The sequence below is a fragment of the Elephantulus edwardii genome, unplaced genomic scaffold, assembly GCF_000299155.1.
Source record: "Elephantulus edwardii isolate Elephantulus edwardi_28Jun2011 unplaced genomic scaffold, EleEdw1.0 scaffold00093, whole genome shotgun sequence".
In the NCBI taxonomy this organism is placed as follows: domain Eukaryota; kingdom Metazoa; phylum Chordata; class Mammalia; order Macroscelidea; family Macroscelididae; genus Elephantulus; species Elephantulus edwardii.
Window position 1 is genome coordinate 2100303 of NW_006399843.1, and position 14511 is coordinate 2114813.

At 38.5% G+C, this 14511-nt stretch overlaps 1 protein-coding gene across 2 annotated transcripts in view; it reads right to left on the reverse strand.

Moving 5' to 3' along the window:
- Positions 1–1842: 1842 nt before the first annotated feature.
- Positions 1843–14511, reverse strand: part of PPP2R1B (protein phosphatase 2, regulatory subunit A, beta) — a 30700-nt gene continuing 18031 nt past the window's right edge. Inside the window, exons 10-15 of one of the 2 annotated variants that reach the window (XM_006890768.1) lie at positions 13824–13997; positions 10166–10226; positions 3763–3917; positions 3265–3407; positions 2804–2895; positions 1843–2382 (exon numbers count right to left, since the gene is read on the reverse strand). In XM_006890768.1, the coding sequence (XP_006890830.1) occupies positions 2366–2382; positions 2804–2895; positions 3265–3407; positions 3763–3917; positions 10166–10226; positions 13824–13997 (642 nt within the window). In that variant the 3' untranslated portion in view covers positions 1843–2365. The remainder of the gene's footprint in view (positions 2383–2803; positions 2896–3264; positions 3408–3762; positions 3918–10165; positions 10227–13823; positions 13998–14511) is intronic. The other variant, XM_006890769.1, reaches the window with a different exon arrangement.

Sequence of the window (14511 nt, forward strand, 5' to 3'; positions counted from 1 at the left end):
CTCCTCCTTTCTTTGTCAGCAGAACGAGATGCAGTTTGGAACCTTCAATAACTCACTCAATGAAAAACAACAAAAATGGATGTTAGAAATTAATTCACAGAACATTGTTTTTATTGAACACTTACTATGTATACCAATACTGATCTGGGCACTAGTGACATAGTAGAAAACAAATAAAATCCCCACCTTTCAGGAGCTCCTAGAACTAATAACCTATTGAAATAAAAACTAACCAATGGAGAAAACGACCAGACTACAAGCTAAAGGACAATTTATCCAAAGAGTAAGTAACAGAAAGGATTCTCTACTGCTTAAGCCAAAAAAACCACACTGTAGTGCCTGAGTGGGTCACCTGAGAAACGGCCGAGGGTCTCCCCAGAATCCCTCACAGTGCTGAGGCAGAGGCAATGCACAGGGCTTCCCACCGAAGCTTAAAAGTCCATCCTCACACCAGGGCATTTCCAGTCAAGAAGTAATACAGTGAATGTGAGAATTTCAAACTCAAGACAATGGTCTCTCAAACATGACAAAGAAAAGGAACATAAAATGTAGGTAGTAAGAAATAAAGAATTGTGAAAAATGAAAATGTGTACAGCATAATAGTTTTAAGATATTAAAACAAAAAAGTAGAAAAGATTTCTGCTTAGAAAAATATTTAATCTCTGACCTCCAACAGTAAAATTTAATCTTATTCTAAGGTAAATATGGCAGTTTAACATGCAGGCAGGTAATGTCTGATTTTAAAAGTTCTGTTTTCCTATGAAATTTATAAATATTTAGCCAAACTTCATCTTACACAATGGTTTAATGTACAAAGTTTTATAGGCATCTTTGGGCCTTCATAAAATTAAACAAGGGTTTGCTCAAATAAAAGAGGTTGTAAAGAAATGGTTAATTCAAAAATCAAATAGGCAAACTACATAGTAAGCTGTACTGAGAGAAAAACAAGCTATAGTAAAACCTCATTAAGGAAAATTCATGAGGAGCAAAGTAAGTTTGATGATGTTAAAATATAAGTAAATTTTTTTTTAATATAAGTAAATTTTTAAAAAATATTTAAATTCTTCATGAAACTCCAATGCATGTATTTTAAGAATAGAGGAAATCAACTGCATCTTTTTAAAAAAAAAAGATTTCATACAGATCCTCATGGAAAGTATTTAAATATAATTTAAAAGAATGATTCACAATTGTATTATCAACTAGTAAATGGATGTGTTTTAAAGAGCATCTAAATAGGCTTCCTTAAGTATTAATTATTAGTTCACTTCAGCAAACCCTTCAGCTTAGCCCATTATTTTAAGTTCCAGGAAAAATGAATGAGGTTTTGCTATAAAAGCAGGAAAACAAACAAATAATAAGACTTTGGCATCACCTCCATAAGAAAAAAAAAAGAAAAGAAAAAATTAGCAAAGAAATGTCAGTTTAGAAAGCTACTGAATAATGTAGCAGCAGTGGCAAGAGGCCACCACTGCTGGCAAAGGAGCCAGGCAAACAGGAGGTCTACAGAGCTAGCTATCCCAGGGGTTCCTCTCTGCATTAGAGATAAAAGCTGAAATCCCACAGTGAAGCAAAAGAACCACTGCATATCAGGAGGCACTGAATGTAAGATTTCTCAGGAGGTGTTATAATGCAGCCACAATGCTGATCTGCTGAAATTCTGTTAGGTGTTAACATCACAGCTGAGCAACAAGATGCGTCCACACTTCTGAATGACATAGTTTCTGAATGACATGATTACAGTCAGAATAGAGCAAATAAAACCCAAACCAGCCAATACATTAACCCTGAGCTTCTAAATTCCCCTTTCCTGTGAGACACCGATGTGGACCCTATTAGCCAGGAAAATGTCGCTTTCGCTATGGTCAAATCTCAGAATATCTCCCAAATAGAGAGTTTACAAAATAAGTTATTCTAAACTATGTATAGTTCATGTTGGAATGATAAGAGAGACACACAGATAAATGTAAACATTAAGATACTCCACTCCACGTCTGGGTGCAAACCTCTGCAGGCTTTTTCAGGACTATTAGGTGGCTGGGGCCTGAGTAAACAGTGGAGACAGAGGAGCCCAGATAGTGACAGTCATTAGGAGACAATCAAGAGGACTGCACCGAATGTCAGGGATTGGTCAGAAACAGTAAGAACGTCTTAAATAGCTGTTCCACTAAAGAAGACGAGTATAAAACAATCCCTTTCATCTTTAGAAAGAATTAAGTCACTGAAATTTGTTTTCTTGTAAGTTGCTGCCATTTGCTTGGATGAGGTCTTGAAGGTTTTCCACTTCTCTCCACTCAGGTTAGGAGCACATTGACTAGAAATCTGTGATAACAGTTTAGCAAAGTCTTTTCCCTCCTCTTCCTCATTATGCCAATGCAAGAACTGAAAAATTCCAAACAAAATCAGGTCAGTGGCACAGTGAGTTGACAGGTCAGTGGCACAGTGAGTTGACAGTTAAGAACAGCAGCGCCAACACTATGTTTGGTGTCTTGATTCTACCAGGCTTAGCACAGGTTAAACTTTTAAAATCTAAACTAAAACAGAATAGCTCTGCCCTACAAGAATCAGACTTTTATAAATTTCAACACTTTGAACAGAGAACATGGCCTGATTACTTATGAGAGAATGACGGACCAGGAATACTCTACCCAAAAGCAGCATCAATATTCCATGAAACTCACCACCCTTCCAAGATCCCATTTAATGCTTGTTAATCTGCCAATTTAACATCACTCAGAAAAGAGAAAAAGAAAACCCTGTAAACCAAGGCATAAGCTGTGAGGCATAAAACAGAAATACACACCACTTATAGCTTCCTGTGCAAAGTATTTGACATCCATGTCTTCATCTTGGCCTAACTTCTGCAGTACTGGCTTAACTTCCCCCTGTAAAGAACTGAAATCCAAGAGTATTATCTGTGAAAGGTAGTCTCCTGGGCTGGACAAATGAATTATGGTGCTACATGGTCTAAGGTAATTTTTAAAGCTTAAAAATAATAAAACACTAACTGCATAAACTTGACACATAGAAAATAATCTCTAAAATTGTCAGCAGAATTATCTTCAGACAATGATCTGTACATACACTGAGCTCAAATATAAGTCAGAGTGGATATCCCTAAAACTTACTGTTAAATTATGTTGTTATTTTCTTTAAATACATCCAGATATCAGGGAAAAGGAAAATCAATGAATGTACTTAGTTGTAACTGTTTCTCCTCCCCATAAGTTAAATTAAAAACCTACTTTTAAAACCAAATCTTACTCAGTATCTAGAATTGGTCCAATTTTCTGTAGAGATTTGGCCACATTAAAGCGAACATTTGCTACTTGATCTCCTGCCATTTTTAATACAATCGGCAGCATTTGCTTGGTGGTTATTTCTTGACCACAGGCTTCAGACAGTGCCTAAAACAAATAAGACAGCTTACTCAAAACACTTTCATTTAAAAAAAAGATTCAAAACATAATAAAACAAATTATTATCTAATAAGAAAGTCCTTAACGAACAGGGAAATGTTAGTGTCGGCGCCTAAATAAGGGCACATGTAGTACGAAAAGAGTTGCAGAATCAAACTAAACTCAACAAAAATTTCAGTAGATTTTTAACATCAATTTAAACACTGCAATTTCTTAATATATAATAGATATTTTTTAAAAAAGAAATACATTACAAATTTAAGAGATTCTGATTTCAAACATCTGGTCTTGAATAAAATACCTTAGTACCAAGAATGAGCAGTAACACCCATGGGATACTTACATTGATGCAGAATAAAGTGGTCATTCTGTGTAAGTAGTTGGGGTCATCAGCCATGACTAACACTTTAGGGACAATGGTATTTTGGGCCCACTCTATACCAAACTTCTGAACCAGCTTCATGAGGTTGTTGGTGGCAGCTTCTCGGATTGCATACACTGCAGAAGACAGGAACAGCACATTCTTAGGCAGTTTACATCAAGCACATCCGTTTCTACTGTAAGTATCTCCTATGTACTTAAAATCATCATCAAATGAAGATCCATAAAAAACCTTCATTGAAAGTAGAATTTTAGTTTAATCCCAAGGAATGGCAAAAGTGCTCAGCTACTGCTCATAACATACTCATCTGGTCTTAACTATAATTTCAAAACATACACTATGTATACAGAAGCAAACTTCCAAACACCACACACCAAACTCCTTGCCACGGATTTCTATTCCAATTAAGACAGCGCCCAGGGTTCCCAAGGCTGCAGTGTTTATGGGAGTATCAGGCCAGACCCTTCTCCTGTAGAGCAGATGGTTGGGTCAAACTTTTTTTTTTTTTGGTCAAACTTTTTTTTAGCTGAGTGCTTAACCACCAAACCATCAGGGCTCCTTCCTTCAATGTTGTTGTTATTATGTACCACTGATTTAAAATCGACTCATAACTGACCCTCCCAAGGATTTTCAGAGGCAGTAAACTGCGCAGAAGATGACTTTCCCTGTTTCCCCTAGGCAGCAATTGGTGGATTCAAACAGCCTGCCATAGGGTTGGCAGAGCAACTCCATACCCACACGGCCATCGAAGTTTTGTATGTATCACCATTATGTAAACCATTATTTAGAATTAATGGTTTACATAAAACAATTAATCTAATTAATCACCATTAATTAATTAAATTCAAGAGCCTACTTTGGCAGCATCATGACAGATGGTGAAAAGACTGAAATTGTTAATAGCTTCAGTTTGCCTGCCTCCACAATCAACACTCTTGGCACCAGCAGTCAGGATATGAAAAGACGAATTGCACTGGGAAAGTCTGCTGTCAGAGACCTCTTCAAAGTACTGAAGAGCAACGATGTCAGCCTGGAGACTAAGGTGCGCCTGATCCAGGCCATGGTCTTTGCCATTACTTACTGTATATCAGAAAGCTGGACAATGACCAGGAATGACAGAAGAAGATTGATGCCTTTAAGCTGTGGTGTTGGAGAAGAGTATTGAATATACCATGGACTGCTAAAAGAACAAACAGGTTCATCCCAGAGAGGGTTAAATGAGGCTGCTCCTTGGAGGAAGGGATTCTGAAGCTCCATCTGATATAATTTAGACATGTTACAAGGCAGAAATCAGTCTTCTCCTCAAAGACCTTACATTTATCAGAGAGAAAAGGGCCAATGTACTCCTGGAAGTCACATGACACAGACTGTGTTAAACTGTGTATTAAGAACTCTGAGAGTCCAGAAATTGAGAGAAAATTATAGATCCAGTAAAAGTTCATGAAAGTAACAGGCTCTAATTAGGCCTTAAAAGATTAGTGAGAATTTCTGTAAGAAGAAAGGAAGAATTCCTGGAAAGGGTTAAAAAAATGTTCCAAGGGCACAAAAGAAAACATTCAGAGCCTTCAAGGCTAGACAGTAAGATGGACTCAGAACACAGAGCAAGCTGAAAACTAAATTCAGACTTGAATAGACAAACAATGATGGGTTTTTTAAAGCAAAGTTGTGACCTGATGACCAGTGTGGTATTTTAGAAAGATTATTCCACAAGAGGCACAAATGGCTGAGAAGTAAAGACGTCATGGAGATTCTGTAAAGACCAGAGTGATCATCTGTACAACAGCAAGTGAGAACTTCAGACTAAGCCTGCTTCTTTTCCTGTGAAAATGTTTACGCTGAAATATAGCAAACAGCTCTGTGAATAAATAGGCCTGTGGTGACATCAAATAATCGCCTACAAAAACATTTATGAAACATACCATAAATCTAGATAGTAAAGGTCTGGGCCTCTCTTCTCTACAATTAGCTGCTGTATACAACATTCGATAAAGACAAACTTGATATCACAAGTCCAATAAAATCCAAGATCTGGGTATAGACAGGACATGTAGTCTGGTGGACACTAGCTCCCTATTCTTCTCCTCCTGGATTAAAAAAAGGAGAAGCCATCCAACAAAGCCGGGCCAGGCTGCATCCATCCCACACAAGCTGCACAGGCCCTGGAGCCGGGGCACTGACAACTCTTTCCAGTCCACAGAGGCTCTGAGCAATGCTGATGAAGAGAACAGACAAGGCAGCCCCAACAAGAAACCATCTGAATCTTCTGTAGTTTCTGTCTTTGGCACAAGCCCCTTACAGACTCTTCCCTAAGGTGAAACTATCTAGACCATCTGTGTCTCTTATAATTATTGCTTTTCATTTTCTTGAGATTTCTTTCATCATGATGCCATCCCCACAGGATGAGATCCCTGTCAGGGTAAGAAGAGACAGTGCACACCCACCTTCAGCCTTGGCTGAGACTGTAACGGGACTTTGGCCTGATGCCTACTATATTCCTGGTGTCTTTCAACTGGGTGTCAAGAGAATGCAAACTGTTGCACAGTTCTACCTAGTTTCTCTCCTTGTTCTGTCTTTTCCTCCCTTTCTCCAAAGTCCGTCTGACCTGCAAGGGTTTTCAGAATGCCCAGCTCACTCTGCATGTGCCTACTACAATAGGGACTTTTCTCCCTTTCTCCTAAATAAAATGAATCCCCTTCTAAATTATTCACTCTGTCCACTATTATACACTCAATTGTCAGAATATAGCTGAGTGATATATTTTTCCCCTCTTATTTTTCACATGATTACTAGCTTAAAAATCTGGGAGGGGAAAAGGTACAAAAAAGAAAAATTATCAGTGTATAAAACTCAGAGTTACAATGCTAAAGTTTGGTTAACTAGCATAAAACCATTTCTGAGACAGCAGTTAATGGTGCACTGTTCTAGATGTGCTGCATTAGAGAAACAAAGGTCTCTCCTACCCCAAAGGTAGAAAAACAAGAATAAACATATGAATAAACATGGGAGAGCATCTGACAGAGTGTCAGCAATTTTATTCTCCGAAGAAACTTTAGGACTTTACAAGTTCATCCAAATAAAATATTTTCTTAAAATAGAATGCCACTTTGCAAAGAAAGTATGCAATACTCTGCTAGGAGGTGCCACTCTCAGTATTAAATATTTGTTATAAACAATTTGAATACATTTTTTACAAAAATTTTATTAATTTTAATTAACATTTACAGAGATTTTGGATTTCCATTCATTCGCTGTTGCACTTTTCTCCCTGCCCACCCCTCCCCCCAGTTCACTCCTCTCTTTAAAATGAGTAATTTTTTAAAAAGAGAAGAATTTCTTTTCTATGATTTGCCAAACAAAGAAAAAAAGTTAGACCATAAAAACATTAAGAGAAGAAAAAAGCAAACTGTCTCTACTAGGCAGCTTGAAACCACTGAATTTCTCTCACCTATCTTGTCAAGTCCCACGAGCCTACCTGCCCTTGCATTGGACTCCATGGCACCAGCGAGGACACAAGCAGCAACATTCCTTTCACCAAAATGAAAATCCCAGCCCCTACTTATCCTTGCTTGCACCTGATGTCTCCCATTTCTATGATTCTTTTAGTGGGCCCTACTATATACCTCATTCTCTTTGTGTTGTTGTTAGATGCCATCGAGTATGATTCAGAGCCATCTTAAAAACATTGAATCTGAACCCTGTCCTATCCTGTGCCATTCTCACAATCTCTGACACACTCAAACTCATTGCCACAGTCACAGTGTCAACTCACCTGGTTGAGGGTCTTCCTCTCCTCTGCCACTCTCTCCATCATTCTAAGCATGATGTCACAGAATAATCTCTCCTGGCAACATGCCCAAGGAGTATGAGATGAAGCTTCACCATCTTTGCCTCTAAGGAGCACTCTGGCTGCACCTTCTCCAAAATGTACCTGTTCTTCTGACAGTCCAGGGGGTATTTAGCACTCATCTTCAACATCACAGTTCAAAGGCATTTCTAGGTTACCCCAGAAGTGCCAAGCAGCCATTTCCTTCCACTTATGCCTATATTCTGATTCTAATTCTTGTTTACCCTAGTTTAGACCTGTTGGAGACATTACTCACATTGGTGCTACCTCCCAGTTTGGACATGCTGCCTCCTGTCTCAGGTTCTCCCATGTCTTTATTCTGTGGTTGCTTTAACTATTACTACAAGATGCACTCAAATAAAGGAGCGTCAGGGGTGGGGGAGATGGCAGAAGTTGGACCATGACAAATTGCCTTTTACCACATCACTCAAAAACCTGCCTAAGTTCCCCAAGGCCAAGGCAGGCTCAGTGAATCAAGGAGTCAAGGGAGTGGGAGCTCTGATGACGAGGGCACTAGAGTTGAGAAGAAGAGGCTAAGGGCAGAAGCAAGGAGCTCCTGTGGGCTGGGAAGGTGAGTGAAGGGAGGGGAGGAATCTCAGGTAACTAGTGCTGCTACAACAATACCTAAGTGGGTGCTTTTATCAAACAAGTCATTTATTTTCTTAAGAGTTTAAGAGGCTAAAGTCTGAATTTAATATGTCAACTCTGGAAGAAGATCCTTTTATCTTCTGAGCTGCTACTTCTGGGTGATCTTCATGTGGCTTGCCATTTCTCTGTCCCACCTCTGCTCAGCTCCCTTGCTTCTTTTCTATCTCAAAAAATACATACATCCTCTAATAGGGAGCTCTGAAAGTTTTGTGATAAAGGAGTGGCAATGCAGCCCAAAGCTAAGTAGCTGCTGAAGGAAGAAAAAGAGGCAATCTCCTCCTGTGCGATTTACTGCTTCTGAAAATCCACTAAATTTTTTTTGGTACTGATGATAGATGTTCTAACTTGAAAGGGCTTCAAATACATTACATTAAATGAAATTATGTTAAGCGAAAAGAGTCAGACAAAAAATTTCACATATGATACAACTATGATGCAAACAAATTCACATGATACAATCCACAATATGATACAACTTATATGAAATGTCCAAGAAAGGCAAATCCATAGAATTAGAAAGTGGCCTAGTGCTAAGGAGCTGCACAGCCAACTCAAAGGCTCTAATCCACCAGCTGCTTCGCAAGACAAAGCTGGGAGAACTCCTTCCATGGATTTACTGACTCTGAAAGCTTACTGGAGGGTCCATAACGAGCTGGTTCTGACTCAAGGGTACATAACAACAACAATACCCTCATTAACATAACAGCCCATTCCCAAGTATAATTATAACCACAATCATCACACATACAAGTTAGGATTTACAATGTATACTCTAGGGGGCTCTAACTTGGTCATAATAGGAGGAGCTTGTGACCACTGGTGGAAGGGAAGCACAGTTAATCAGCCTCCACAATTGCTACATTTGAAATACAATCCACTAAAACCATTATTTAGACTCAGCTAAGTAAAAGCATGAACAAGCTAAGAATGATAGCCTCTACTTCAGACGAGCAGCCCTCCCCACTCTGGCCAATCAGAGAGTCCCACATCTTAAGTGCTGATAAACCTCAGGTTGCCATGGCAACACAGACCTTTCTCTGGCCTTCCAAATGAGAAAACACTGGCCCAAATAGCCACTGCACCACCCCCAGAAGAAAAATGAATCCAGAGGGAACTGATCTTATTATTTATTATGGTGCTTTCCTAGCCTACATATTTTCTGGAAATAAAAGATAATGTTTTTTTTAATGATGAATAATCAGAAAACATTGAGATAAGAAAGATGTGAGTGCAAGAAAGACATAGTTTGAAAATATAGAATGGAATGAGTAAGAAACAGGGTAATGAAACTGCTTAATGGAGGATATAAAAGAAAATAGGAAAAGACTTGCAGAAAATAGAAATGTTAAATTGGTGTCCAAAACAAGTTAGCTTTAATCAATGCTGTCTCCATACTTGCAGTATTAAGATATAAAACATCTAGAACTAGGATTTCTTTCTGAAAAGGGAGGGTATAAAAACCTGTATATATGCTATAATAGATGGAACTATATCCTAAATTAAGTGTATGTGATGGAAGTTATGTGATGATTCTGTCATGTTCTGATAAGCCAAACAGATGCTATATCCTTAATCTCATCACAGCAGGAGTGGAGCCTACACTGTTTTAGGTCTTGAAAAAGAGAAAGGAGCAGAATGAGCTGATGATGGAGTGACCCAGGCTTTTGTACTGGGAAACTCCCAGAACTGGAAGACACACAGAGGCAATGCCCTGCCACACTATGGACTTCCAGTCTACTCCATTTTAAAAGAATCAACTGCCTGTACAGCCAGCCATCGACTTGTGGGATTTCTGTCAGAGCAGGACTTGCTTAGACAGAAGAAAAAGTACAAGCTTTCCTTAGCAATTTATTTTTTAACCAATCTACTTACCATGGTCCACAAGCCAGGCCATACATAAAGAATTCAGCTTTTCATCAAAGAATTCCACACCCTATGGATACAGAATATCCCATTAATATACATCTCCAAGGTTATAAAATCCATTTCTATCATACCAAGGTGACACGAAAGCTAAGGCATCTTTGTTTCCAAATAAAGAAAAATGGGATTTACAAAATGTAACTATATATACACATACATATATACATATATATATTACTGGATAGAAATAATAAAGAAAGTAAAGTACAAGTGCGAGAGTTTGGGTCTTGATATGTGGTGAAAACAAGTGGCTAGAAGCCAGAAACAATACTGTAGATGAGGAAGACTGCAGCACAGACAGACTGCCAAGCAAGCAATCTCTAGATTATTTGTGAAAAATTAAACACCCAAGAAATGATCTATCAATAGTAATAATAAATTTCTCAATCTATTTTTATTAGGATCATTATGGATAAAAAAACTGACATCAAGAAAGATATTGCTGATCAGAGTTTATCTGAGATGAAGAGGAAAAGCAGAACAGGGAGACTAAAGCAGATGTGAAAGTAGAGGCAAGGTGGCTCCAGGGTAACCACACAAGAAGGAACTTCATCCATTTCTCCTCTTCCTTTCACCCTGTGGTCATCTCAGCAAAAGATCCTGGGGCTGATGTACACAGTTCTGTCATCTGGTGCCGCTGCCCTGTGCAGTCAGCTTTCCTAGTGTTTCCTGTCATAGGTCTGTAAGGTTATGGTCTGTACCTCTTTGGACCTTAAGATGTTCAAGATGTTCCTCAACAGTTATATATTTTAAATAAAGTCATGTACTTTCAAAGTCTGGTTTAAGAATAGTGATTTACCCAATACAGATACCAATGCCATTCTTCAATGAGATGGAAAGGCAATTTCTAATTTTATTTGGAATGGGAAGCGATTCCGAATAAGCAAAGCACTTCCGAAAAAGAGAAACAATATAGGAGGCATCTCACTCCTTGATTTCAAATACTATTACATAGCTGTGGTGGTCAAGACAGCATGGTACTGGTACAATGACAGACACATAGATCAACGGAATACAACTGAGAACCCAGAAATCAGCTCAACTACCTATGCGTACCTGATTTCTGACAAGAAGATGATATCAGGTAAGTGGGGAAATGACAGCCTTTTTAACAAACGGTGTTAGCAAATTGGAAAAACATAGAAAATTCAAGCAAGATCAATACCTAACACCGTATACAAAAACCATCTCAAGGTGGATCAAGAACCTAAGAGTAAAGCCAAAGACTAATAGAGAAAAGCTTGGAAGAACTCTAGAAGCCTCAATCCACAGTATGAACAGTCTTCAAGAATAATGAAAAACCTACAACCAGGAGAGAACAAAACAGATGAATTGCACCTTCAAACAATCAAATCACTATGCTCATCAAAAAACTTCTCCAACGGGGTGAAAAGGAAAGCCTCAGACTGGGAAAAAATATTTGGTAATGACGCATCTGATAAGGGACTCCTATTTAAAATTCATAGAACTCTAGTACCTTAGCAAGAAAAAAGTAAACGACCCAATTGGAAAATGGGCACAGTATGCATGGCACCAAGGAAGAAATTCAGGTGGCCAACAAACACATGGAGAAATGAGGGGTATTTTTACCTCTCAGATGCAAATCAAAACAACTATATCCTCTTACCCCAGTAACAATAGCAAATTTCAAAGAGCAGCAAACAGTAAATGTTGGCAAGGTTATGGAGAGATTAGAGCTCTTATTCACTGCTGGTGGGAGTGTAAAATGGTGCAACCATTATGGAAAGCAGTTTGGTGCTTTCTCAAAAAGTTAAAAATAGTCATACAACATTTGACCCAGCAATCCCACTGCTGGGAGTATACCTTAAAGAAACCAGAACCAGTATGCAAACAGATATATGCACACCCGTGTTTACTGCTGCATTATTTACAATAGCAACAAGATGGAAGCAACCCAAGTCCCCAACAATAAACAAATGGATAAACTATGGTATATTCATACAATGGAATATTATGCAACACTGAAAGACAATGAACTTGTAACACATTACACAACATGGGAGAGAAACTGGAAGACATCATGCTCAGTGAAATATCTCAGTCACAAAAAGACAAATACTGCATAGCACCACTGTTATAAAGGATTGACATGTGGGGTTGAGAGAATAGAGTTAAGAGTGGAGAGACAATGACCACTGCATTGGAACAGATGAAAGAAAAAAACTGTTTAAAAGGAATGTATAATTAGGCATTATACATACAAGAGCCTAGAATAAGAGGTACATGAATGCATAGAGGACTGGGAGGAGGGGGGAGGATGGTAATGATACATGAATGAATATTTTTTTTAAAAAAGTTAACTGAGGGAGGGGAGAGAGGGGGTAAAATTGTGCAACAGTGAATGAATGAAAATCTAACTTTTCTGTAAACATTAGTTAAAATCACAATTAAAGAAACTTTTATTTAAAAAAGCCGCAGTAAGACAAGATGGTTTTACAGTAATACAGCAGTATGAGATTTATCAAAAAACATTCAAGTATTCATATATTCAACATGAGGAGACTGTCCATCTTTCTCCTTTAGCACAGCTGATACAGCTAGCTGCCTTTGGGCTAACAGCTATTCCACGGGGCCTTACCACTAAGCCACAAGCACTACAGCAGGTTATGGAAATAAAACAGTCCAACAAACATGATCCTTGCCTAAGAGATCAACTGATTTGTTTCTTCTATTAGATTTTTAAAGTCAACACATAGTAATTAAGTGCTATCAAAAGGGTGGGAGTATGTCATAAATTTCTAAATTGAAGTGGCTAGGTTATCTACTAAAAAAGAAACAAAAGGGTATGGCTATAAAAATCAGTCTTAAAAAACAAACAGGGGAGGTCTGGTGGCCTAGTGGCAAGAAGCTGCACTGCAATCTCAGAGATAACACGGTTCAAATCCATCAGATGCTCTGCTGGAGAAGGAGGGACAATTTCCTCCTGTACCAGTCAGATCTGATTTGACAGTACACGCACAAAAAAAATAATAAAAACAAAACACAAAACCCAAACAAACCCAGTCTTGACATTTTAACCTTCATGGTATCAACTAGAACAGAACTAACCTGGAGACCACCAACACGTTGAGTGGTACTGTGATTATGTAAACTATGATCACACTGGCCATTTAAAACCCATGTATTTCTTTTCTATATGGTAATGTCACAATTTCTTTGAAACATAATGTAGAAAAGATGTTACCAAAGGACATTTTGCTCAGATAACATGCAAGTGGAGGTGGTGTCTTGAACAAAAATTAAATCTTAAATTACATTTTAATTAAAAATTAAATTGAGCAAAAACAAATTCAAATTCCATTTTGTCCTCCATTTAAGAAAAAATCAAAATTAAAATAAAATTTTATAAGGAAAAAAAAAATCCCTTGGTCACCAAGTTATAAAAAAACTGAACACAAACAATCTGATATAGTCTATATACAGACCATTATTCTATTACAAGGAGCTCTGGTGGTTGAATGGTAAGGAATTAGCTACACTGACAATGCAAACGCCACATAATTCAAGTGCCTATTCTGTGCACGTGCAAACTGCTCTACATGTGGCGCTGTAATTCCTGAATGAGCCACAAGGCACGCACACTCACCAGCTGGCCAGCCAGCAGTGGCATATACTCAATGATCGCCAGACGAACCCTCCACTTGGCATCCTCTGCCAGCTCCACTATGGCAGGAAGGAGGGACTGAGAGAGCTGCCGGATTCCAATCACTTCATTGACACAATCCAGATTGGAGATGATATTCAAACGTACTTCAGGACACTGCAAGTAGATAAACCCCCAAAGACAACATAAAAATAAAGCTCCTCACCTACTGTCCACCTTAAAAAAAGGCATTATTAACGTAAGTGAAATAAAATGTAGTTGTGAAGGGAATACTTAATACTGGGTAAACAAAAAAATTCAAGGCATTTAAATTGTTGTTATGTGCCGACAAGTCACATGCAACTCATAGCGACCCTATGTAAAACAGCCCTAAACCCTGCTCTATCCTGTGCCAATCGCACTGCCTCTGACACAACCATCCTGATTACCCCAGTCACTGAATCAATCACCTCATAGAGGGTCTTCCCCTCTTGTGCCATCCCTCCACCCTCCCAAGCATTATGTCCCTCTCCAAGGACCTGTCCCTCCTTACAACATGTCCAAAGTATGTCAGACAAAGCCCCAGAATCCTTGCCTCCAAGGCATAGCCTGGTTTAAACCTCTCTAGGATGAATCTGTTTGTTTTCTTGGTAGTCCATGGTACATTCAATACTCTTCTCCAGCACCATAG